The 27,882-nt window shown below is 38.9% G+C and overlaps 1 protein-coding gene across 1 annotated transcript in view; it reads left to right on the top strand.

Annotated features, from left to right (window-relative positions):
- The window catches only part of ADGRG6 (adhesion G protein-coupled receptor G6), a 142,582-nt gene extending 125,958 nt beyond the window's left edge, over positions 1-16,624 (top strand). The window contains exons 23-25 of the mRNA XM_047102840.1: positions 7,068-7,169; positions 7,804-7,956; positions 12,898-16,624. Coding sequence (XP_046958796.1) covers positions 7,068-7,169; positions 7,804-7,956; positions 12,898-13,076 — 434 coding nt within the window. The 3' untranslated portion in view covers positions 13,077-16,624. The remainder of the gene's footprint in view (positions 1-7,067; positions 7,170-7,803; positions 7,957-12,897) is intronic.
- Positions 16,625-27,882: the final 11,258 nt, after the last annotated feature.

The raw sequence follows: 27,882 nt of genomic DNA, 5'->3' as shown, positions 1-27,882 counted from the left end.
GAGGTTTTGGTTTTGGTTTGCTTTTTTTTTTCCCTCCACCACGGCTTCTCGAAAATGACCTTTTAGAGCCGCAAAAGAATGGCAATATGTGCTGTCCTGAATTGTACTGTACAGATTTCACTTTTATATCCAAGGGGAACTGCTCCTTGGCAATTATTTTTTTTCAACTTTTGATAATCAGGCTAAAGATCTGAGAACATCCCTTTGGCTACTCATTTTACATCTGCCTCAGAAAGCCACAGTCTTTGCCAGAATCAGCCAAAGAGAATGAGTCCCATGTGGGGGCCAAATTCCTAGCCAAAATATTGAGGCTCAGAATTTTTTTTTCTAAATACATAGTTAAATAGCTTTTTTAAAGACCAAGGTTAAACACAGACCATAACATCTGCAGCGAATATAGTGCCAGTACTTAGAAGGAAGTTTATTATTATTATTTTTTTTCCAACATTCTGCTTGAAGGTGTTCTCGGGTCAATGAAAGGACTAGATATCAAAAACCAGATCCGCTTTTTTTTTTTCTAAAGAGCATGAGTGGGGGTGGGGGGGTGGGGGAAGGTAGAGAGCAGAGGAAGAGAGAGGGAGGGAGGGAGGGTGGGAGAGAGAGAGAGAGAGAGAGAGAGAGAACCCTAAGCATACTCCATGCTCAATGTAGAACCTGACTCGGAGCTCAATCCCATGACCCTGGGATCGTGACCTGAGCCGAAATCAAGAGCTGGACGCTCACCAGACTGAGCCACCCAGGCATCCTCCAAATCCACTTTTTGATGAGAGTTTTCAGAATGTTTCTCACTCCAAGTTTAGATGGTTCTTAGAGGTGTCACTGCACCCTATTTGCTGACCCAGCTTTGGCCTGTGGTGTGCTTCCCTGGGGGGATCTGAGGAGGTGGAGTTCCTTACCTTTTCCTCCTTGACAATGCCCAAGGGCAGCCCCACCCTCCCACACCCTTGGGACACCATCCTCTGTCAGGATTGAAAAAGTCATTTATTTTAAATAAGAAAATTTCAAAATTTGCTGAGAAGTAAGACATCTTGAATTTGCATAGTGGTCTAAATTTAAAAAAATTTTTTTAAATGTTTATTCATTTATTTTTGAGAGAGAGAGAAAGAGAGGGGAAGAGCAGAGAGAGACGGAGACACAGAATCCAAAGCAGGCTCCAGGCCCAGAGCTGTCAGCACAGAGCCCGACACAGGGCACAAACCCATGAACCGTGAGACTGTGACCTGAGCCAAAGTCAGACGCTTAACCCGCTGAGCCACCCAGGAGCCCCTAAATTTTTGTTTTTTTAGTGATCAGATACCTCTAATTAGCGAAAGATGGTAGTAAAAGGAAAACAAGGGTGAGGGGGGATGGGTGGGTAGAGAATGGGTTAGATATCTCTTCATTTAAAATTGGTTCAAGTTTTTGTTTTTCTTCTTGTTCCAGCATGGGATCTGAATCCATGTGAGTAAAATAAAGAATCAAGGCAGTTATCAAGCTTAAGAAACTATTGCTAAGGAACTTTGGCGTGGATTCATTAGAGCAGTGGTTTTTCAGGCTAAAATACACCCAAAGAGGGACTGACCATCATGAGCTCTGTTTTGTGAGACATGAAGGTCTCATGGAACTAGCACTAACCTGTCAAGATGAAGTAAAGGCTTTAATTCTGATTCAAATCTTTTCAGCCATTTCAGCTTCCAACTTTTATGGACATTGTTCCCTACTCCCTGGTCGGTTAAATAAAGCTGTAAGTCAGTGTGAAGAATAAAGGCCAATTATCCTGGTCCCTGGTCACAGCTTAAAACCCTTCCCAGAAAGCTAGAAGAGCATATTTTTCCAGGTGGTGTGGAGATACTCTTTGAGGTGCTGTGTGGTTGATAGGAATATCCTCAAAGGGAAAATATTTGCTAGAAAAGAGAGCATAGACCGGGAAGAGAAATCAAACAGATTCCCTTGGATGTCAGTGTAGAAGTCTAAAGTTTTATGATTTTAGTTGTGCTTCTGGCACCAAGATCTATAAATAGATCAAAAAACAAACAAAAAAACAAAAAAAAAACACCAACCCTCAGAATTGAGGAGGGAATAGCCCTCTGTTTTCTCACTTTGGCCTCCAGATTCCCTTGGCTGTCCTGCCACATTTCTCCTCCTCCTTTCTGAAGTGTTTAGAATTTCTTTCCATACTGAGTATGTGTGTTCTTCCAGATGCACATACCTACCACATTTCCCACAGTTGAACTGTAGAAGGGATGGTTTGTCCTGTAAGAATTTGGGTATAATATTTATTGTCAGACTAATTTAAATTCACATGAAAAGGTCTAGTTACTATGACTAGTAAAATAACCTATTACGAGAACCCTGTTCCGATTTAAAATGGAAACGTATCACAAGGCTAAAGAATGAGCATAATACTTTGCCATTTAAAAATATATTAAGTCATAAGAATTCTAATTTCTCATGCCTGTCATCTAATTTTGTCTCGTAGCATCACAATTCATAGTGGGGGACGGAGCATTTCAGTGACTGCTATCACAGCAGTTTAGAGGAGATGTTCAGATTTTGAATCTAATTTGTATTCCAGTGTCTCTTGAATTTATTGGATGCCTGTATATTTACTGGCAAATGCAGATGCTTAAAAATAGGCAATGTCATCTAATGCCGCATAATTATAATTTAGAACAGCACTGCACAATCTAAAAAATTGTTTTATTAAGCCAGTTTTATCTTTAACCTCTTCCTCTGTGACTCTGGTCAGCATCAGACCCTCAAAATAATGCACGTTAGCATCCCAGTAAGGGTGACAAAGCGAATCCAAGAATTAGTTCTCTCCCAGTGTCCTCGAAACACCAGACATAACCTCTGAAGTTTTTTTTTCCTCCAGTAGATACGACATTTATAAAATTTGCTGAGTGTAACGCAAGGGAAGCAACATCTGGCAGCTTTCACCTTCTGCTCTCAACGAATGAAAATCATTTACTCAGTGGGAGGCCCTGTCGCCAGAGATGCTTGGGAAAGAAAGTTTCTAACTGAAGTTTATAATCTCTTCCAGCCCTAATATGTGACTTTGCTAAACAATTGTTTAAGAACACATGGAGAACACATAGTTACCTGTATTTTCAGCTGTGTGTCAAAAATACGAAACCTACAGATTCTGCCCCAGTTAACAAAAACAGAGTAAACCGAGGCAGGGGCTCCTGAATCTGTCACTTGTGTTCACCTTTCCTCAGGCATCCATGCCTCTTGCTCCCTTTACTCAGAAACTGCCACCACCTCTCGGAAACTTAAAAAGAGCTGTTAACCAGTTTGTATCATTTATACACCTTGACTATTCACACTACCAGTGATAGTAAAAGGCATGTTTACTTTTTAAAGGGATTCTGTGTATCAGCAAACTGCATAGGGAATTGGAGTTGTAGGTGCGGGAAGGCTTTGAAAAGCCACCCGATTTCATCAGTCAGTGTGAAGGTGAGATCCAAACCCAGTGATGTCTACCCCCTACTCCCCAGGAAGGTGGATTGCCTGAAGGTACCGACTCTGAGGGTTTCAAGTGTGGAAGAAAATCCTCCCCCGGCTCCGAGATTTGTCGTGCCTGGGCCAGGCCAGTCTGCAGGCAGGTCTCCTCTCTCTAGCTCCTCCTGGCCAAGCAGACTGGCACCGTCCTGTCCATAGCACAGGACCTTCAGGAGCTGTGTGGGTGTCTGTTCGTTTGTGGTCAGAATGACTGGAATTTGGTTCATATTTATTAGAGGTTTCTTTTAAAGTTAGAACTTCCCAGAGCGCCTGGGTGGCTCAGCTGGTTGAGCGTCCGACTCTTGGTTTCAACTCGGGTCATGGTCTCACGGTTCAGGGGTTTGAGCCCTGCCTTGGGCTCTGTGCTGACAGCATGGAGCCTGTTTGGGATTTTCTCTCTCCCTCTCTCTCTCTGCCCCTCCCCCAGTCACACTTGCACTGTCTCAAAAATTTATAAAAAGTTAAAAAAAAAATACAATTACAACTTCCCTACCCTCTCTGATATCATTCCAGACAAACAACTAGGTCACTAGGATATATTTCGTTCACTGATTACTTTATTAAGAATAAAGTAGTAATGGGGTACCTACGTGGCTCATTTGGTTACATGTTTGACTCTCGGTTTCAGGTCAGGTCATGATCTCAGTTTTCATGACATCTGACAGTGCAGAAGCTGGTTGGGATTCTCTCTCTCCCTCTCTCTCAAAATATATAAATAAACATTTTTAAAAAGAAAGTATTAGTAATAAAAATAATAGTTTTACTTATATAAATATATATAAAAGATATAATCATAAAAAAATAATGAAATGGTAATATTACTGATGCCCAGTATTACTTCATTTAGGTCATTGTACATCTGTTTATACCCTTCATAGATAAATGCATTTGCACTTCCCAGGAGTTTTTTAATAGGCTACTTGTCCATTTGAAATCGGTGACCAGTAATTTCAGTAGGAAGTTATAGAGCACCTCCTAAGTGTCAGGCACTCACTGATGACCAAACAAGAAGTCAATCCCAGAGGAAGAGACTCAGCCGTGGTCCTTCACTGCAGTCCGGGCCCATCCAGTAGGCTCCTCTTCTAATAGTTCATGATGTAATGTATTCTATAATAAGATTTTGAGCCATTTTGAGTTACGATATTAAACCATAAAAACATACAAGCCTAACTTTAGACATATTTTGCAACTTTCACTATATACATCAAAAGAGAGCACTTTCAGTACTTTTCCCAACTTTTCTGATTGTATACACTACAGTGTAATTTACAGTTTTCTTGATGAATACAACACTAAAAAAGAACAGATAAGTCAATGTCCCTTAAATGTACTGTCATATTTTTACTTTTATACCTTTCCATGCTAAACATTTCACTTCATGAAAGCAGTAATCATCTACCTTGTTGACTTGTGAATCTCCAGCTCCTGAAACAGTTCCTCCTGTTTGGCAGTGCGTAAGGGTCACTGAATGAATCACCCTTCTTAGACACTTCCCCTCCTCCCCACCCAAAGCTTTCTTCAAGTTCAGTTCAAGCCCCACATCCTCTAAAAGACCCTCCCTTATGTAGATGTTCTGCTTCATATGGTACATTACTAAGGCAGTACCTGTGCATCTAACTTGCATACTTTTTAGAAACTTTTGCCGTAAACATATTTTCATTATAGTCTATGGATCCTTAATTAGTGTTCTACTCCTGCGTTTCATCCCCCATCCCCAAATACATTTAACACGTACAAATATACATATAAGTATTCAGCCAACTCATGTAAAATAGATGAGCAGTTAATCATACTATTCATTCAACAAACATTCATAGAGTTCCTGCTTAGTCCCTGGTATCCTTCTGGGAATGGCCACTACAGCACTAGGTGACACCTATCCCTCTGCTCTTGGAGCTTATTATCTACCAACAGGAGACAACCAAGAAAACAAATGAATAAATAAATGAGGAATACAAGAATATCAGGTACTGATAAGGGCCATGAGAAAAGTATGTGCAAGGGTGTGACTAGAGGTTAAAACAGAAAAGGAAAAGGAAAAGGAAACAAACAGTTGATGATGTCCTCTTTGAGGAGTTAGCAATTGATCTGACACCTGAGCAGCAGGGAGCAGTACTGGAAAGATTTGAAAGAAGAGCCTGTGAAGTAGTTTTGGGTAGGAATGAGCTTGAGATATTGGTGTGAGGGTAGTGATGAAGAGGATGTCTGTGTAGAACATTAGTGGTTTGAGATGCTGCTCAGTAGAGATACAGCCAGTGAAGGTGTCCTGTAAGCAGCATGGGTTCGCTTCCTGGTGGAGGTGGTGGTGACAAGAAAGGGGATTGGGGGCAGGTGTAAAAATTAGCATATGGCACGCATACAACATGCCCGGAGGAGATGAGAACCTACTGGGACTCTACAGCCATAGAAAAGATAGAAAACAGGAACTAAGTCATGGACATGTCAACATTTACAGGTAAAACTGAGGAATCTGCCAAGGAGACCAGGAAGCAAATTAGGAAGATACCTAAGAGAAAACAGTATCAGGAAGCAGAGAATAGTCAATCGTGCTGAGTGCTGTTGAGGGGTCTACTCAAATGGGAACAAAAAATAAGTTAGTGATGCTGGGGTTGTGCTGACCTTTACAAGAGCAGTGGCTTTGTAGCTGTGGGTAGTAGCCCGTTTGGAGTGAGTTGAGAAGAGAAGAATTGAGAAGAAGTGGAGATAGCAAAAGTTAACCATTTAAGAAGCTTTGGAAGTAGGAATGAAAAAGTTGAAGCCGAAAGGAGATTGGGGGTTAAAGGAGGACCATTTTGTGTTTGATTTTTACAGAGAGTTACTAGAATATGCTGGTAAGCAATGGGAAAACCAAGTATAGAGGAAATGAAGGAGAAATCAATTAGGGGGTGAAAATGCAGAAGCAAACTCCTTAGAAAGTTGAAAGTGGTTGGCTTCCAAAGCCGGTTAGTGATCCGGTTCGTTTTTGATGGGTTCGGGGAATACCTATAAATATGAAGACTGTTTCACAATACAGAAATATTTCTGTATTAAAATGTTGAGAAATTAAAGCAGGCCAGTGGAGCCACTCGAACTTGCTGATTTTCGGCCATTTTTTACATGCAAAAATACCATTTTTCTGTGGCCCAAACTTACAATAATACGTATATATAAAACAGCTGAGAATACACAAATTACAATAGATGAAGAACTTATGGATATTTTCCATTTTCTCTTTTCTCTAAGTTTTATGAAGTACTTTCGAATAATTTTAAAACAAGTATAAGGGAAATATTAAATGCCTCTTATACTGAATACTGTGCATTTCAGCTTAATCTTCAGGTTAAGTCATAATAATTGCTTAAAAGAACAGCAAAGGCAGAAGCAGCTCTGTGTAATTATTCTAGTTTTAACTGAACCTTTGCGTTCTGTTCTAAAGGATTAAACCATCTAGTACATACTTCAAGATTCCTTAGGATCTTTGTTTCTTAGTGACTCAGATGTAAAAACAAACAAAAAAGAATTTCAAGTGAAGCTATGTGTTTTACAAGATTTATCTTTAAAAATTTATCTATTGGCTTAAATGTTTGCACTGTCTTTTGTTGCAGGCTTATTTATATTTATTTTCCACTGTGCTATGAAGGAGAATGTCCAGAAACAGTGGAGGCGTCATCTCTGCTGTGGTAGATTTCGGTTAGCAGACAACTCAGGTAAAGGGGCATGTTGGCAATCGGATTTATACCTGAGGTCAATCAGAAACCTTTCTCATTTGGTCTTCCATTGTCAGAACAACCCAGTCCCGATGGCAGAAAATTGTAAAGGTGGAGGATGTGAAGATGCTTAGTTGGAGTCTTAGAACATTAGGACTGTAGGAGATCTGAGGGCTCTGGGCCTCACCCTTCTGTTCTGCAGAGAAGCATGAATTCCAGCCAGGTGTGAGTTGCCCAGGGCTCTGTGTCTACTTTAACAGCTCCGACATCCAGGGGTTCCACTATAACATGTGCACCTTTCCATGTTTTTGAGGTCCTCAATCACATTATTAGGCAAAGAGATTTTTCTTATTATAAAAAAGAATACTTGAAGAATAGTATTACTTTTTTTTTTTGGCAGTGATTGCTTCTCACCCTTACAAAATTAAAGTCAGATTTTAAACAATACACGCAACGGGTCAAATTAAGAAACTTACTTCAGTTTATTATTGTTCATATGCCAACCTCTTCTCTGAGCCATTGCTAGCATATAAGAAAATGGGAGGCCTTGGATAAGTTTCTTAATGTGGTGATGATTCTTCACAGGACATATTCCCCCTAAAGCAGGTTCATGAAGAGATATTATTTCTTTCAGACTGGAGCAAGACAGCTACCAATATCATCAAGAAAAGTTCTGATAATCTAGGAAAATCTTTGTCCTCAAGCTCCATTGGGTCCAACTCAACATACCTTACATCCAAATCTAAATCCAGCTCTACCACCTACTTCAAAAGGAATAGCCACACCGGTGAGTTATTCTGGCGGTGGGAAAGATGTTCTCTGGTGCATTTCTCATCATATTTTTATTGCAGTTGCCATATCATGAAGATTGATAGATCACAGTGCCCATGAGGGTGCTTATGTTAGATTTATGAAAATCAAAATGTATTTGAAGACCTTATCCAGCACTTTTGTGAATATTTTGTCTTTTTTTAAACCTTTACAACCAAAATTGAATCCACATAGCCATATTATTGCCTCTGAATATTATTTACTTCATTTGATTCAAAGATTAGTTTTCTTTTTAAAATATGGTATCTGAGTTTAAAAGTTATGTTTTTACTTTAAAAATATAGAAATTGAGTTGTCATTATTCACAAGAAAGCATATTTCATGTTTCATAACTTACTATGAAAGTTAATTGGCAAGTTGACATAGGAACAGGTGGAAACACCATCCAGGATGTATGTTACATTTGAGAATCAATTCCTTAACCATTGGATGTGTTATTGGAAGATGCTATGTAAGTCACTGAATAAATATGATAGAGAACATAACATTTGGAAAGTGATACAGGATGGTGAGAAACACCATTTTTGTTCATCTCCTGGTACTACTCGATATTTACAGTGACCACAGGTTGTAACACTGAGCATGTGTATGACCAATCCTGAAGACAGTGTGGAAATAAAGACTCTCTTGCAGTACTTGATAGCCAGCAAATGGTGTGAAATGTTGCAATCTTTTAATAGATCTAAGGAAAATAGAAGAATTTCCACTTTGAAATCCTAAATATACCTCAAGCAAACAGCTGTCACCACTTAGCACCCAACACTTTCCTCATTAAAGATGCTTCTAAAAGGATAATAGAAATAACTTTTTAACTCCGAATTTGTTTAGTTATTAAACATAAGCAGAGGCAAATGGCACTGAAGAGATTAATATTTGGTATTTTGCAAATAGTACGATGTGCAGTGTATATGTAAATGTTCACATTGCAAACACTTAAATTTCAAATGACCTGCATATACATTTGAATCCTTCCACATGTCCCTGCTTGCACCACGACCTGTGTACCTTGCCACTGGAATGGCCACTGCCTGAGATTTAAGATAGCATTATGGAAAAATGTTTGAGTGTTTAGAGAGTTTGTTAATTCCAAAATTCTTAAAGATCTAAAAACTTGGAACAGGTTAGGACAGCAGTTTTCAAAGTTTCTTAGAGCAAAGGACATTTCTGAGAATCAAATAAAAGCTGTGGACTCTCTTCCAGAATAAGATACAGCCTCTGAGTCCTGTACGCAGTCTACCTCAATTAAGAGGTCTGTGTATCCTTCTTTAAATACCTCTGTAAGAAATTTGGTGACAGGTATATAGTCTGAGATAGGTTATTCTACCTAATTGGTAGTTTCCTGGCACAAAATACATTTTACTTATAATGAATGAATTTTTTACTTTATTTAGTCAACCTTAAAATTAGATACATTATATGATCATTTCAATGGATGCAGAAAAAGAATTTGACAGAATACAACATCAATTCATGATAAAAACAAAGTAGGTTTTAGAGGAACATACCTCAACATAATAAAAGCCATATATGAAAATCCCACAGCTAACATCATACTCAGTGGTGAAAACAGAGCTTTTCCTCTAAGATCAGGAATAAGACAAGGATGTCCACTCTTATCACTTTTATTCAACATAGTATTGGAAGTCCTAGCCATAGCAATAAGACAAGAAAAAGAAAAGGCATTTCATTATTTGTAGATGACATGATATTATATATGGAAAACCCTAAAGACTCTATCAAGATTACTATAAGTGATAAATGAATTCAGTAAAGTTATAGGATACAAGGCTAATATTCAGGGATCTATTGCATTTTCTATACACTAATAATAAGGTGGCAGAGAAATTAAGAAAACAATCTCATTTATAAGAAAAAAATAGATACTCATTTTGCCTACCCTTCGAAAAGGCAAATAGTGTGTATTCTATATCAGTTATGAATGAATAGGGATTTGACCAATCAGATTGTTGTCCTCTTAACACATGTGAGAATAGCTAGAAAAATGTCACCAGGGGAGAAATGATGACAGGTAGATCATTTGGAACAGGGGACATTTTGGAAGTAGTAATGAAATATTTAGAAGTATTTAAGGACCATGGATAAAACTGACTAAAAGATAAAAGGAAATTCAGAAATTGAGGTACCAAAGAAAAACTTTGCTATTTTAAAATGTTATATATGTTTTTTTTAAGGAATGTATTAATGTTTTTCTGTTTCCCATAACAAAACCCTTGGGGTTAAATGAGTTCTTGTCATCTAGCATAAAGATATAGTCAGCTATATGACATTACTTCTGCGATATAGTAATTGATGGTTTCCAATCAACTGATGTATGAATGACCTTTAGCTACATAGCCATTTCTCAGTAGGACTGCTGGTGTACTTGGGTCACTCAGAGTATGCAAAAAGTCCCTGCATATCATCATGGATATCTAGTTAATTTATTTCTTGGAATTGATCTAGAAATTCATATGTTTATGGTGTAGATAATGTCTTCTAAGAGCATTCCTTCAGCAAAAGTGGATCATTCAGGTAAACTTCTATTACTTTTTGAATGCATGAATTTTTTGCAAGGTAATAAAAGAATGTTTGCATGGATTAAACTAAGACTCTTGCTGCGCCAGCAAAATTGCTTGTTCTTTACGATACTTCTCGGCTAGCACAATGACAGTCCTGCACTGAGCTGGAATTTCTGAAATTTCAAATGGTTGTGGCTGTGCTGGCTCTTCTCTGCATGGGGTGTCTGCAAGCTGCTCCTTCTAGGAAATGTACCATGCTCTGGAGTTAAGGGATCACATATAAGGTAGAATAGTGGTGGGGGGGGGGAAGCAGTACTTGAGAAGTTTGTTATAGAAGTTTGTTATAGAAACTCTTTACTCTTCCATTGCTCTTATGAATTACTGGATATGTCATGGTACATTCATAGAAGTCATAATAGAGAAATTATCAGTTCCAAGCCTGCTTTTTGAAGATTTTTGTCTGCTTGACATTTCAGCCTAGGTCAAATAATAGTTCATTTCCCTAGCCCCTGGTTTTCAAACTTGCAGCTACAACCAAAATCTCTATTGTTATTGATGTAATATCTAACCAGAGGATTGGGAATAGCATATATACTGAAATATAGCCCTTGCTCAGAGTTTTACTTTATTGACTATGAAGACCCAGAAAATTGGGTCACATATTTGGAAGGGACCTAATCAAAATATCTAAAAGGTGTCAAGCCACTGAAAGTTGTCACTGAAGCAAAATGAGTGTATCCTTGAAGCTTCTTTGAGTATGTGTGCTTTTCTAAAAACGTTAAGCACAAATTATTTGTTACTGATATCTAAATCAATAGAAAAATCCCCAGCAGAAAACCAATGGCTAGTGAGTATATGAACTGAAAGAAACACAGAATCAATCAGCTTGCTGAGAGCTAAATGGGAAGGGGCCCTTCTACAATGGCTCCCTAAACCTTTTTCTCACCAGTCCTGGTATGTGATCATTCTGCCGTGCTTCATGAGCCATCTATTCTCTCTTTCTTCCTTTAGTATGGGATGAACACAACATTTCCTCTTTTAGTCTTCATTTTATTTAGTGTCTGTTTCAACATAGGACAACAGTTAAACAATTTGAGTCATTTCCAAAGACAACAGATACAGTGATGATGGCTTTTATCAATTACTGATGGATTTTTAATGTTGTGTCACATACTGGGTGCAGCTTACTCAAAGCATAAACATGCCTGCAATGAACATTCCAGATTTGGAGCCATGATTCCTTGAAGCAGTTTTTCATCATAGAGTTTTAGCTTCTTCTGCAGTGAATAGAGAAGATACAATGTAGAGAACTGAGTGCTTTGTAAAAGGTCACATTTGTTCCTTCATTTGGTGTGAAATCTCTATGGTTAACTTTTGAGTAGAATTTTTCTCCAAAATGTGTTGGGAAGGGGAGGAGTGTAGATACTTACAAGAAGGTATTTACAGGGTAAATGAAACAGCCATATGTATTTATAAATAATAGAGCTTATGTGAATTTCAGAGACTATCTGAACGAATTTTAGAAAGGTTTTGGGTCTAGAGAAATAATATTTAAATTGTATATGATATTGAGTGTTGAATCACTGAATTGTACACCTGAAACCACTATTACATGGTATGTTAATTAACTGGAATTTAAATAAAAACTTATACATAAATTAATGAATTAATTTGAGAAATTCAGAGCAGAAATGTATTTAGCAGTCCTTTATTACTATCAATTATTTTTATATTATTGCCATCAGCAATAACATCATCCTGAGACTATGGCATAGTTAATAAAATACCCTTTCTTGTTTATTTTCATTCACTTTATTCCCCCAAATCCTTTAAATTATATTTTATAAAAGCTTCCTTTATGAAAAGTGTCAAACATATATAAAAACTAGAGAGGACAGTATGATGAATCCCCTTGTGCCTACCAACTCATGGTCACCTTCCCATTTCTCCCTCCCTGTATTATTTGGAAATCATATCTTGGACATCAAACATTTCTTCCATAGATGTTTTGGCATCTTCTATTTGTTATATAATCTGTCCCTGCTTTTTTTGAGTTATTTGCCAAGTATAGTTTTGTAGCAATTTTCTAATTATTCTATTCATTGACTCTGAAAAATACCACTTACGGTAATATTTCTTGAAACAAATTCCAACACAAATTACTAGAAGGCAAATTAGCATTCATTCATGCATGGGAATGCACTTTGAAGATGAAAAGCATAAAATTTTGGAGCTGCCTGTTACCTAACCTAAGAAAGAAACAGAGCTTCATTTCCTTTATGTATTTCTTTAATGTGCAAAATAGTGTCCAGTCTGGTGGCCCTTAGGCATGTCACCCACTCATCTTGTAGCCTAACTCTTTGTATCATTTCTTTCAGACAATGCTTCCATGAACAAGTCCTTGTCCAAATTGACCCATGCTGATGGAGAACAAACATCAATCATCCCCGTCCACCAGGTCATTGATAAAGTCAAGGGTTATTGCAATGCTCATTCAGATAACTTCTATAAAAATATTATCATGTCAGACACCTTCAGCCACAGCACAAAGTTTTAATGTGTTTAGTAGAATAAAGAAGAATCTGTCTACAGAAATGTGAAAATCTGCAAGCTGTGGAAGCTATGACTGGCACTTGTGAACGTGCTATGACCTAGGTAACTGCATGTTCATATAGGAGGAATGTATTTTGTTAAGAAGGCTTTTGTAAAATTTTAAAATCTGTCTTTCAGTGTATTTCTTCCATGGGGGCATTTCCACCATCACTAAAACTTTAGTACTGAGAGTAACATGACCCAGTAGGTACAGGGGATATGAATTTTTTAAATATATAATTGGATCAGACTCATCAGAACTCGGGGAGCCAGGGGACATTAAAGTTAGCAGACAAGGGAGGGGCAGAGCTAGGAAAGTATAGTTTATGGCTCATAAACACCCCACTTTTAGGTTTTGGATATGGCCATTGGCTACATCATCTTTCTCAACAGTGAGAAACATACAACTAGTCATAACTAAGTTCTGGTGCTAGTTTCTATGAATGCAGTAGCATTTCTACATTTTCAATAACATTTCAACCACAGATACAAAAGAATACTTAATGTCTGATCCAAAGATTGGGAAGGAATTCTTTCTTATTCTACCAAATGCTTAACCTTCAGGACATTAATATGCTTAAGAAAGAAAGAATTTCCAAAAATTTGACCCAGTTAATGTGAGACCCTGTAAATTTCTACTATTTCACTTATCCTACGCAAGACACAAGGCTTAAGCGTCATCATTAACTAGAATTTAATCCCATACATTTGAATCAAGTATAATGTTGATTTTCCATTAACGTAGACTTCCCACTACTTGTTGAAGAACGAATTCCTTAGACCTCTGGTTTTTCTCCCCTACTGTCGTTTGAACCCACAGACTTATGGGAGGAACAAGAATTTCCATTAAGCATATTGTGTATAATAGTCTCTCCCTTTTAGGAAATATAATCATTGAGACTCTATGGTCCTGTTCTTGCCCTAGAGACTAAGACATTTCCATTTGCACAATTAGAAAGCCTCTTCCTTTTCAAGTGCTTTGTTCCAGAGAATATAAACTGAGGCACAGGGGTAACTTGTCATAATCAAAATAATTTATAAGCACGTGGGTCTGCAACTGCTAGTCTAAAAACCATTTGTACATAAGTCCTCTGATTCTAAGAGCCAGAGCAGATCTGGCAAGATAGATGGTGTGTTTTTTATGGATTAGGTTTCTGTATGCAAGGCATGTATATTAAGCAGTTTTCTTAATTTTCAAACTACCCTAAGTAATATGCTTGCTAGTGAATGTGTTGGAGACGATAATTTAAATTGTCTTTAAGTGATAGAGTTGTATCTAGGTCCTTAGAAATTGGTCTCAATACATATTGTACCTTTATATTTGCTCTGAGTTATCTGTGAAGTATCAGGTTCTGGGAGACATCAGCCTAAGTGACCAGGAGAGAAGACATTCTGGCACCACCAATCTACTTAAAGGCAGAAGCCAGGACTGAGCACTTGAGAGCCTTTCTCTCTGCTCAAAAAACAGGTGGCTCTCAGTCTGAGACCTAGGAGAGTTGTCAGGCTGTACAGCATCTGAGGGGCCTCTCACCTTTTGCTGATCTTTAGTCATAAAGCTATTTGCCAGACTTGACTGGATGGTAAGATAATATGGTGTGGGGTTTTATTACCATTTCACTTTGCAGCAGCATGGAACATTGCCCTAGGAGACATGAGCATTCCCTGGCTTGGCTTTCACAAGGGAGGAGTGTATATAGTAGGAAAGGATAATAAATCTTAAGGTCACTAAGATTCACTACAGTAGAGCCAAATCCTTTTCCATAGGCGTATTATTAACAGGCTGCTTATTCTGGCAGAGGTTACATGTAGACGAAAATCAATCATAAATAGTCACTGAATCTTCATACACTTTTCCCCAAGCCTTAGAGATTCGTGATAGAATTTCATTAGCTTTCTACTATGATATTTCTATCCCAAAGCTCCTATTTAATTAATAGTAACTGAGAGATAGCTTCCAAAGTGGCTTTGATTTCTACTCATATTCATTCAGATCTGGGAAAATGTTTTCTTTTTTTTCATATTTGACAACGATGTCAACTCTGAGTTAGAAATTTCCAGTAATCAGGTAAGGAGAGATGAAGAAACAGCTGAGTAAAAGCATTTGCAGGTGGATTTAAGACTGAGCCAAATTCTACGCTCCGTTCCGTGCATGGGCTTTGCACCTTCGTTGGGTTGCCTCAGAACAGAATTGCAGGAATTTAGCTGTGGAGCCAAAATTTAGGTTAGCCTAACCTTGAGAATAATATCAATTCAGCTCCCCTGTTTTTGTTTTTAATTCTTTTTCCTCTTTTTTTTTTTAACTGCATTGTGTTCATCTAGGGTCCTCAGACATCATTGTCTATTCTTATCACTGTTCCCTGCATCGTAAAGCTTTTCTTTGTCCATCATTGGCATAGACTCTTTTGTACATATTTATTTATTTGTGTTTATAAATGCCAGCTCGTTTCGTATCTTAGCTTTATATTGCCTGGATTTGTTATTTTTATAATTAACTTTCTTTGGCAGAGACTGTATGTATACATATGTTTTTCTGAATACTTTGTGAAATCGTTTTCTGGAGCAATATCTTTGAATATGATGAATAAACATGACTGTGAGTGCAAATTAGAATTAGTAGTAAGAAGCTACTATAGCTGATTTGCCATTTTAATTAAATGGAAAGTGTTTTTCACATAAATACTTATGTTGTTCATGTTCCAAATTATTCAATTCCTTTATGAGTAAGCATTTTGATTTCTGACTCTTAAATAGGAAAAGATCATTTGACAGCCGGAAAATAACCCGCCACCAATTAAACCAGTGACATGTTGCTACTTTGCCAAAACACTGAGAATGAATATATTACAAAGATCCAGTTCACTGGGGATTAATGCATGTGGAAGTTCTTGAATTTTCTTAAAACGATTGATGTGAAGCCAAGCTTTGGAGGATGAGAAATAATGTAGGTTCCTTTCTGAGGGTGTCTTCAGCATCTTGGAAAAGAGAACCAAGTCGGTAATATTATGTGAAGTTAGGTCCTGAGGTGTTTTTTTCACATTTATAGTTGCTGTTTTCATTGTGGGAATCTTAGAAAATGACAGAATTTAGCCAGCTTCACTTGCATGATTAGAACAGAACCTCCCCACATCCCTTTACTGTGGTTATTTCGGATAACTCTTTTCTGCAGAGGGCCAAGGCCAATTTGGCTCACAGCCCTACTCAGTGCTAAGTTGTGAGGCGTGTTGGCCGGTCACGGTGAAATCAGGTCTTCTGAGCCAATGTTCACAACTCCCGGCCAAGCCATGGTAAGAAAACTGTCAAGTGGTTTCTTAAGATTCATCTACAGTAATATAGAAGCAGGCCACTTCGGAAAGCCCAGGGAGTAGCCACAGCAAGCAGACGGGAAACACTGATTTGATTCGCAGGCTGGCCTGTGTTTGTAACATTGTGAAATGTGGAGGAATTGGGCTTTACACACACAGTGTTTTGGAAGCATTTCTGTTTTCAGTTGAATAAAATTCTACTTTTCTCATATAAAGGCATTTAAGATCTCTCTTTTCACTCTCACCCTCCCTCCTCACAAGCTTCCTCCTTTTCTCCCTCTGCCTTTCTTCCCTCTCCCTTCCTTTCTTCTTCCCACCCTCCCTCTTCATTTTAAGGGAGAATACTTAAAGTAACAGTTTTCTTTTTCTATTTCCCTAGAGAAAAGTAAGAATAAATGTGAAATATTCAAATGTTTGCATTTATATTCTATAGCCTGTCAAAACAAAAAATGGGAAAAAAAAAACATGATGTGCTTTATTACCCCAAGCAGCTTCAGCCCAACGTGGGTAATTTGGACTCGATAGGAAAAAAATCAAATTTATAAACACGTTTGGATACCAAATACTTCTTTACTCCCTCTTCTAATTTTCAGTAGTATTCTATAAGGGAGTATTGTTCTAATCTTCCATTAGGGGAAATTGTTGATTAAAGATGGTGAGTAACCTGCTGTGGCCACATGGGAGGTAAGAGTGGGTTCAGACCTAAGTCCGTTGGACTTTGTGTTCACTGTTCTACATCAGAGTGCCTTGTGGCCTTCTTCAAAGAACCTGCACCTTAATGAAGGAAGGCATTCCAAGGATGGGATGCATGTCATGAGATTGCAATGAAAGCTTCCAGAACTTCAGATAGAAGCTCTGGACCAGCAATATGTCCGTGACGTTTTGGTCTTTGAAGTTCCAAGAGATTCTGGTAGGCTTCTCCTGACAGTAAGGAAAGTCATTCCAGGCATGGAAAGTCCATGGCAGTGAGTGCAACACAGCTGAGGTTGGCTTGACTGTGGGGTGGGGAGCTGTGTGGAATCATCAAGAGGCTGAGTCCAGCTCACAATGTAAGACTGGGTGTCTGTCTGGGGCAGACACAAGGGAGACCTACAGGCTCTAGGCAGGGAAGGAGCTGAATCCTCACTGCAAGGTGACTTTAGGACAGTGAGTGTAGAAAGCCAATTAGAAGGCACAGGGCCTGGACCCAGGAAGAACAGTGAAGAGGCCTTTGGAGAACTTGTCAGAAGAGCAAGGGAATTCAAGGAATGGTGTGTTGGCTCACAGGTCTCAAGGGAGTGATGACACCTTCCACAAGGCTTCCAAAGCAACACAAGCCCACCTTTACCAGGCATCAGCCCACTGTACTTAGAATGGTAGTGAGAGGTGCATGGGTGGCTCAGTCGGTTGAGCAGCCGACTTCAGCTCAGGTCATGGTCTGGTTTGTGAGTTCGAGCCCCACGTCAGCTCGCTGCTGTCAGCACAGAGCCTGCTTCCCATTCTCTGTCCCCTTCTCTCTGGCCCCCCTCCACTTGCAGTCTCCCCAACATAAACATTTTTAAAAAGGGGGTGAGGTCCCCAGTTGTTCCAGATGCCACAGGGTTAAAGGAGCTAAGAAACAAAGTAAGTCTTCCATGAAACAAAAGCTGCTTATATCAAGAAATGTGGCAGAAGGGGGGAGAAGAAGGGGTGGTCTTATGTGAAGGAGTACAGTTGACCCTTGAACAAGATGGGTTTGAACACAGATCCACATACACATGGGTTATTTGTATAAATACTGCAAATGTGTTTTCTCTTCCTTGTAATTTTAATAACGTTTTCTTTTCTCCAGCTTACTTTATTGTAAGAATACATTTACAAACTATGTGTTCATTGATTGTTTATGTATCAGTTAGGTTTCTGGCCAACAATCTGCTATTAGCAGTTAGGTTTTCGAGGAGTTAGCTTATGGTGGTTGTCAACTGCATGGAGGTAGGCACCCCTAATCCCATGTTGTTCAAGGCTCAACTGTACAAACATAAGGGACAGGTGTCTCATGGAGTTTTGTTTCTCATTTATGAATGGAATACAATTAGTTGAAGGTGAAAAGGAAGGCAGAAGAGGATGGATGTGTTTGTGGAAGGGTTCCAGAGGTGAGAGATTGAGAACTGCAGGGAGAGAGTTGGCCTTGGCAAAGGGAAGAGACCGTGTCCTTTGAAGGTGGAAAAATGATTATTACATGAGACAAGGCGGGGGGGGGGGTGGATAACCAGACCGATAGTAAGGAAAGTTTGTTGAGTTTCCTGATTTTTATCAGTTAAAATAGTTAGAGGCTCATTTCACCTAAGAGAGGTAGTATCCGGATGAAGATCTGAGTAAAATTTAAAAGATTTAGAACAACCTTACAGGGAATGCAAATCCTTGGCTAATTTACATTAAATAAATTAATAAGTGGTGTTTGCCCTTAGAGTAGCTTTTACAAGTATATTCCCTAAGTCATCTCATTCAAATATTTTTATTTGATGTTTTTGAAAAGCTAGTTTATTTCAAGGTCATAACCAAACAATGTTCTGAAGTCTCAAACCTTATTGATCAAGGATTTACTTTAAACATTTATAAATAATTGGATGATGAATTATTTCAGACAAACTCCAAAATCTTTTGAATCTTTCAAATGACATCTTCTGGTTGGCTTGACTTACTTTCATTCTGAATTCATTTAAATGATTTTTGTAAATTCAGGATGTCATTAGAATAAAATATTTGATATTCACATTAAATATATTTTAATATTAATATGGATAGTGTCTGGTCACAGTGCATTGAGAAAATAACAAAACAAAATAGAGTTTGAGTACTCTAGGAGCAAAAGAAAGACCTATAGAGCACTGCAGTATTTTCCTGATTTTCCTGTTTCATCGTCCTGAATAAAGCTCAATCAATGAAGGATATTAAGTGATTACAACCATGTAGCCTTCCTACAACGAATTCACTGTTCAGAGCTAACAGATATGTCATGAAACTCTTTTAACTCAAAAGATAATATGTTTACCTGTAAAAATTTGAAATAAAACCATTACTGCCAAATTAGAGCTAATGGATCATCTTCCTTAACACAATAGCAATAAAATGCCCACATAAACTTGACACATTATATTATGCTGTTTTTTTTTAATTTCACATGTGTATGGCTTTTCTACTGAATGAGGTTAATATTAAAGGTTATGTATATGCTCATCATTTTCATAGGTGATAGCATATTGCTAGCCACGTAACAGGTGTGTGTTTTTAATGTTTATTAAATTAAGCTGAAATACATATGTAGTTTGCTGGGTTCGTTTGCATTTTATGTTTTGCAAAAGTTGATCTCCAAAATACCTTGGATTTTGGTGGGCTTGCGAGAACATAGATTAGAAATACAAAGTAAAGAGGAAAAATGTATTAGAATTACGCTATCCAAGACCTTTACCCTAATTACTATCTGTCACCTTATATGGTACAGGCAAGTGCAATAAGAATTTAAAAAAATACCCATCAATTTGGTATTAACTCTAAATCCTTTTTAATGGTATTGGAAAAGGAACTAGGTTCAACTCAAGTCTGAGATAAATAAACATATAAACCTGCTTTTGAGCAGTTGTCTTGGGAACTGTTTAACAGCTCAAACTAACTTCAATATTAGGGAATTTAATGTAAAAGCACAGAGGTACCCATGGAGACTGGCAACCACATGTGCAAACAGACTTGGAAATCTGGCACCAAGGGATGATGGTTTGAACATCAAGCAGTAATTTTTTTTGTGATGCTATACTTGTTTGTTTTGTTTTTTAAGACTTCATTTTTTAGAGCATTTGTAGGTTCATAGCAAAATTGAGAGGAATGCACAGAGTTTCCCCATATACCCCTACCCCCTACTCATACTCAGCCCCCACCCCATAATCAACATCCCCCACCAGAGTGGCACATTTATCACAACTGGTGAACTCGCACTGACACATCATTATCATCCAAAGTCTGTAGTTTACCACAGGATTCATTTTAGTGGTGCACATTCAATGGGTTTTGACAAATGCAGAATGCTGTGTGCCCATCACACAGAGGATTTTCTCTCTCCCAGAAATCTGTGCTCTGCCTATTCATTTCTTCATCCCCCAACACCTGAGAACCACTGAGTTTTTTACTGTCTTCAGTTTAACCTTTTCCAGAGTGTCATATCGTTGGGATCATATAGTATACAGCCTTTTCAGATTGGCATCTTTCACTTTGGAATTTGCATTTAAGTTTCCTCCTTGTCTTTTAGTGGTCCCATAGCCCATTTCTTTTTAGTACTGTGTAATAAATAATGCATTGTCTGGATTCACGGCAATGTATTTATCAGTTCACCTATTCAGGGCATCTTGGTTGCTGCCAAGTTTTGGCAATTATGAATGAAACTGTTACAAACATCCGTCTGCAGGTTTTTGTGTGGACATAAGCTTTCAATTCCTTTGGAGAAGTACCAAGGAGCACGATAGCCGGATTGTATGGTGAGAGTGTGTTTCATTTCATAAGAAATCAGCAGACAGTAATGTAGTGAAGCTATGGTGTTTCATCTTTGCCCACTGATCCGTATCCACCGCAGACTCACTTCCTCTCAAGACCTCATAGCTATGTTGTACATGAGGTCTGAAATTATCATTGTGCCAATGCTGGCCTCAACCCTAAATGTGAATTTACATCCCTGGTTCGGAATACCGTGTAACCTTAATTTCGGTATCTCTTCATTTAAATTCTTGAGAAAGACCCCCGGATTGGATTAAGAGGTACAACCTTCCAGTAACAAAACAAATTACAGGGATGAAAGACACAGAATAGGAAACATAATCTATAATATTGTAATAACGTCACGTGGTGATGGATGGTACCGATACTTCCTGCGGTGAGCACAGCATAATGTATAGAATTGTTTTATCACTATGATGTACACCTGAAACTAATACAATATTGTCCGTCAGCTATACTTCAATAATAATGATTTTAAAAGAACAGTAAGAACCTTACAAATCAGAAAAAAAAATAATTTAAAAAGGCCCTAGTTGATCCAGCTTTATTCGGGGGGGGGGGGCGGGTATACCTTGTCCAAGAACACACAATATGACTGGCCACCACAGGCTTACCCATCAAAGAGGCTGTGGATGGGAGAGGGGTGAACTTATTCAGACAGGACAGGTGGATTATGAAAAAAAGTGAGTTATTACTAGCTCACTGTGTCAGCTTGGGTCATCCAGGGAGCAGTACGGATATAGAAACTCAAGTGATTTACTGGGAATAACACCTGTGAAAGACAAAGGAGCTAGAGAGGGAGAAGGAGGGGGCAAAGGAGCGCCTGCCTGCAGGTGTCACACCCATTTAAGGAGAGTTGGAGGGAGGAGGATGGTGTAGGAAGAGCCCTGGAGTGCAGTCCAACTCTGAGGAAGTCCTGGCAGCCCAGCGGGGCACCCTGGCACCAAGATCTCTCATCCCTGTGCTCATGTTGGGTGGACACGCTGGCCCCGCCACTCCCCCCCTCAGCTACTGGCTCGGACCAACTAGGGAGAGACGGTCCTCAGCTCTACACGGGCAGCAGACCTCTGAGGCGCCGAAACTAGAGGCCGTCAGCCGACGCTGCTGCTTGCAACAAGTTCTCTTTTGAAAGATCCAAGGGGCGTGCCCCTGGGGGCACCCGTCCAAATTCACAGAAATGCAAAATGGCTAGACAGTCTGCCTCGAAGGCTGTGCAGCCAGGAGCCACGCAGAGTCACCCTGGTGCAATGCTACCAGGCACCTTCCAAGTGCTGCTGACACGCGCCCAGCGGATGCCAGGTGCAGGACACCACCAGTGAGCAATGTCTTCAGCCAGAGATTTACAAAGAGAAGAGATTTTAGTAATTAAAAGGGGGGTTTAGAGATCAAATGGACTATTCATTATTCACATTTCTCTCTCTCTACGTTTACCGTGTGAAATCAAGAGATGTTTAGGAAGCATGATGAATTGAGCATTTGAAAATTAATTTTTATCCCCATCTTGTAAGCTCACCGGTTTTCTTGAATGCCTGTTGGGTTGCAGAGAGAGCAGTGGTGATTTGGCCGACAACACTCCAGTATTCTTTAGACTTGCTTTGTCTGAGCTTCTGGTAAATACGTTTTTGTTCTGGTTAACTTGTTGCAGTTAAAGAAAAGTCTGAGATCCCGAATAGCTAATTAGCCTGGGCTCTGTTACTATCTGTTTTAGCAGTTTCTGCAAGTAAGAAAACCATGGTAGAGCTTGCAGAAAGGAGAGTAAGGTATGTTAGTGGTAATTCGTAGGGTAAGAACTAGAGAAAACAGTCATACAGAATTAGTATTGTTTAAGGTTTAGAAAGATGTGTCGGTCCCATTTTGCTAAAGCCAACAGTTCTTCACTCTGAAGGAATCATACAATGTAGAAGAAACATCACAGGCTTAATTTTTAGGAAAAATTGACTCTTTTAGCAATGGCCTGTGCTGCATGACTTTAGTCTGTCACCTATCTGCAGTGGGCCTCAGTTCCTCTGGTAAATAAAAGAAGCTGATTAAGAGCTCAAACGTTTTCAGCCCTAGAATGTTGTAGTTCCCTTTAATTTCTTTAAATATAAAAATACTCATGTTTCCATTTAAACACAGAATCCGATGTCTGAAAACAAATTATCAACCAACACATCTGATCTTCAATCTGAATTTTTCAAAGGAATATATGTATTCTATATCTTTTTATTCTCAAAATAAAAGCCTTTTCTATACACATACTTTAATATTTCCAAGGCACTAATGAAATCTTTAGGGATTAAATTAGTAAGAAGATTCACTCTCAAATACAAAGGAGAAGATGACCCACCAGGAAGTCAGTACTCATTGTGAAAATCAGAGATAAAAACCCCAGTTTTCTTTGAACAAATCAATGGAATTAATGATCCCCCCCAACATGGATACAAAAAAATCCCATTTCTCCTCCCCAGCTGTGTTACAACAATGTGCACAGCCACAGGGGAAAAGAAGAGAACAGATCAACCGGAAACACAAAGAGAGCGAGGAAAACAGATTTGCCAGTTGCCAAGAATGGTCCTCAGACGTGCAATACAGGATCTCTTGCTGGGTGAGTGAGAAGGCAAAACCAATAGGTTTCATTTAATACATACACATGTACGTGCCTCACAGCAGAGAGGAGTATCTTACCTTTGCCCCTGGATGCCTAAGTCAGGTCTGCATTCAAATTAAAGCTGTTTGCATATAAGTTATGGAAGGCAGTCCTTAGCACAGAACGCTGCCAAAGATCCAAGATACACTTTGAAGAGGTAGTATTTCATTTGATTCCCTTTCAAGGGCCCTCAGAGTCTCTTAAATTGTGAAATATGAGTTTACAGACATCATGACAATGGGAAATCGTCTATGGCAATGCAAATACTGGGGTGGAGCAGGGGAGTGGGTTGAACAACTTGGCAGTCAATACAGCTATTAGATTAGTATCTTTTTTTAATGTTTCGTTTTTTTGTTCTTGTTTTTTTCCTTGTTTGGAGAGAGAGTGCAAGCAGGGGAGGGGCAGAGAGAGAGGGAGAGAGGCTCTCCACTCTCTCCATGCAGAGCCTGGCGGGGCTCGAACTCACGAACCGTGAGATCATGACCTGAGCCGAAATCAAGAGTCAGATGCTTAACCACTGAGCCACGTAAGCACCCCAGATTAGTATCTTAATGTTAATGCAGGTATATTTCTGCAAACAGAAATTGTCACTAGTTTGATTAGTCTGCTTCCAGTTAACATTCTAACCTGAGGGTAAAAAAACCTTGTTTCCTCAGCATTTTTGGTAGAGATCTATCTATGTATGAATGTGTATACACATGCACACAGACTGCTTTCCAAATAACGTACTCAGAATTGTTAAAAGAATATTTTCTTGGGGTGCCTGGGTGGCTCAGTTGGTCAAGCGGCCAACTTTAGCTCAGGTCATGATCTCACAGTTCCTGAGTTCGAGCCTCACATCGAGCTCCGTGCTGACAGCTCAGAGCCTGGTGCCCGCTTCGGATTCTGTGTCTCCCTTTCTCTCTGCCCCTCCCCCACTTGTGTGCACGCGCGCGCGCTCTCTCTCTCTCTCAAAAATAAATAAATGTTAAAAAATTTTTAAGGATATTTCTTCTCAGAAATAATTCCAAGCAAGTACTCCAAACATAAGAGTTAGAAAATGTTTGGGGCACCTGGGTGGCTCAGTCAGTTAAGCATCCAACTCTTGGTTTCAGCTCAGGTCATGATCTCATGGTTCATGGGACTGAACCCATAGGGCTCAGCACTGACAATTTGGAGTTTGCTTGGGATTCTCTCTCTCCTTCTCTCTCTGTCCCTCTCCCTACTTTCTCACTCTCTCTCAAAATAAATAAACATTAAACAAAAATTTTTAACAAAAAAAAAGAAAATGTTTTACTAGACCTTTGCCACAGTTACAGAAAAATCCATCTGTAGTTACAAACTATTGAGTTTTTGTTTTGTTCTGGTTTGATTTGTTTGGATTTTTGTTGTTGTTATTGTTGTTGTTGCTGTTGTTGTTGCTGTTGGTTTTATCCACAAAAGCTATAAAGGATTACTAATATAATTTGGCTTTCATTCTCAATTGATGCAATTGAAATGGAATTTGATTATTGATGCAATAATTCTCAATTCACTTGGGAATATTTTTCAAAGGATCTTTCTCTCTAACTTTTGTTCTATCTTGCATAGTGTTTACTCAGTAAAAGCACTAAGCATTCTCTCCCGAATCCTTAAGTTGATTTTTTTCCCATATCTCGCTTCGCGTGTATTTGGAATGAAAGTGGTCACAATTAGCCTGGAGTCACAGTGAGGAGTAGGTATTTCCATAGCCTTTCCTTGTTTTTAGCTGCCTCTTTTATCCACCAGTCTACCCAGTGTGAGTGACTGCTAGGGTCTCTAAGCACATCCAGAAAGATCTATAATGTGCAAACCCTTGCTTTCTTCTCCGTAGTCACAAAGAAGTAGCAGGGTAAATCCATTGCACCCTAACCCCTCCCTCCTTCTAAATTCTCATGAGCACAAACTTCTGTAAGTGCAGCATGGGTTTTGGGAAGGATCTGGAATATAATGTTTCCCGAATAATAATAGTGTCATATTCTAAAATTCATGAAAATGGACTGTTAGTTTTCGTGAAACATTCCTTCCTGTACAAATTGTTCCCTATTGTTTAGGCAAATGAAAATGGTCTGCTAGAGGACTGGAAGGCAAACTGAGTCCTTATCTGTTTCCTTGTCGGAGAAGGAAGCAACTGAGATTATTGCCTTCTTTCTTGAACCCTGAAGCTCAAACCTAGAGACAATCAGGGGGTGGTTGGCATCATCTTAAAATGATAATCTGTTTACTTGATCAGCACACTGGGTTTGATTTTATATGGGGACAGTAAAGCTCATTCATTCAATGGTTGCATTGAGTATACATAGATATATGTGTGTCTATGAGTTTATGTGTGAATATATTCATATATGTTAGAAACTATATAACACACCTAACATTATTGATTATTTAGAGTTCTCCAGAGAAACAAAACCCCCAGATACAGAGAGATTTATTTTGAGGAATTGACTCATGCAACTGTGGACACTTAGCAGGCCCAAAATCTGACGGGAGAGGCCAGCAGCCTGGAGACAAAAGAAAGAGTTGCAATCTGCATCCAAAGGCAGTCTGCTGGTAGCATTCATTCTTGCTTGGAAGAAGGTCAGTGTTTGTTCTATTAAAGCCTTCAACTGATTGGACAAGGCCCACCCACATCATGGAGAGCAATCGTCTTTTCTCAAAGCCCACCTATTTAGATGTTTATCTCACCAAAAAAACACCTTCACAGAAATACACAGGATAATGCTTGACCAGTTGGGCACTGTTGGCCAGCCAAGCTGACATGTAACATTAACCATCACCAGTATATTAATAGAGAGGGACTATGTGCAAGGTGCTTTTTGCAGAATGGAGTGATATTAACCACTTCACATATCTCTTCTCATTCTTGGCCCCATATAAGGTTAGGACATTTTTGGAAGGCAAATACTTTAGCACTCCCTGGAGTTTATAAGGGGCAGTGCTAGCTTATGTCTTTGGAAACTGTCTCTGAAAAGGCTAACCTCATCCAATTGGAAAGAAGTCATATGGCCCTGCCACCAACTCCTAACTTGTCTGGACCTTATTTCTTCTTTATACTATCTTTCCCTTCATTTGAGCTATGGAGTGCCCTCCAAAAGCTTTACTGTCCCCATATAAAATGTCATTAATTTCAAATAAAAATGTTAACAATACTGATGGTTCTTTCTGTCTCTTAAGTGTGATTGCCTTAAATCAGAAGTTGATAGTACAATGTTGTGAAAACATTAAAGGATTTGCCATTAAGAAATAAGTTTTGCAGTCCTGACTATCACTTTGTAGGAAATATCTTTCTTTCCAAGCCATGGCTTTCTCATCTCTAAAGGGAGGTTGATTCTGATGATGATAAAAATACCTCGATTGGAAAGATTAGTTGAGATAAAGTCTGGGAAAGTATTTTATAAATGATAAAAGATGATGGCCTTGATTAGTATAACCAGTTTTCTATTAAGTCAAATTCCCTGAGTTGTAGAATCCTGAGCCTCATTCAAGGTCCCAGCTCTCTTAACATGACTGGAAATTGTGATTCCTCACAGAAACAATCTCTTGTATCTCCATGGGTTACTAACTTGTCACTCAGGAATTTGACCTTAGACTTAGGGACTTCTACCTAGTGACTGGGTGGCCCTGGCCAATACACTGTCTCCTTCCTGGAATATGGAATTCTCTATTAGACAATCCCTCACTTCAGGCGATGCTTTTCTCCTACAGCACAGCCAGCAGACTCTGCAGTGGCTGTAATGTTCTCAGAAAATTACTGGATATACCTTCTGTCCTGCCCGGATGGAACTAAAAGCAGAAATGTGAAGTGTCATCAGGCTTTGTTGCTCCTGGAGAAAACGAGTGTTCCTGATGCTGGTGACAACCTTGTGCCTCCAATGCCCAGGCTCTCACATAGCAATGTAAACATAACATCTTAGCCGCATTCTGCAGACGTTGCCAACTTGCTAGTGGAAAAAAAGCCCAAGTGCATAATGTCTCCAAAATTTATGATGTTTTCCTGTCAGAATCCGGGTTTCTAGCTATGCTAACATTCTCCATCTCTTAGAAGAATTTCCTTTTCGTTGTGGCTGGTCTAGAAGATATGTTTCTGTTTTACTATGATCTATCATGGCATTTTCATACTTCAGTAAGACTCATTACCCTACTCTATCCTGATCATTTCTCAAAATAACTGTCAAATAGTAATACTCTATTACTAGAGTAATCATAGTAATCGCAGAAAACATTCTCTATTTATTCTGCACATAAATTTCTATCTGTGTGTAAAATCACCCACATTTCTGTTAGATCCTGTAGCAAGTGTATATACCATATAGCATAACAAGTACTAAGATTTTGTGAAACAT

The sequence above is a fragment of the Lynx rufus genome, unplaced genomic scaffold, assembly GCF_022079265.1.
Source record: "Lynx rufus isolate CCGP_SWC_20201006 ecotype Redwood Valley unplaced genomic scaffold, mLynRuf1.p SCAF_6, whole genome shotgun sequence".
Classification (NCBI taxonomy): domain Eukaryota; kingdom Metazoa; phylum Chordata; class Mammalia; order Carnivora; family Felidae; genus Lynx; species Lynx rufus.
The sequence above is the reverse complement of the archived record's forward strand: the minus strand, read 5'-3'. Positions and strand labels throughout refer to the sequence as shown.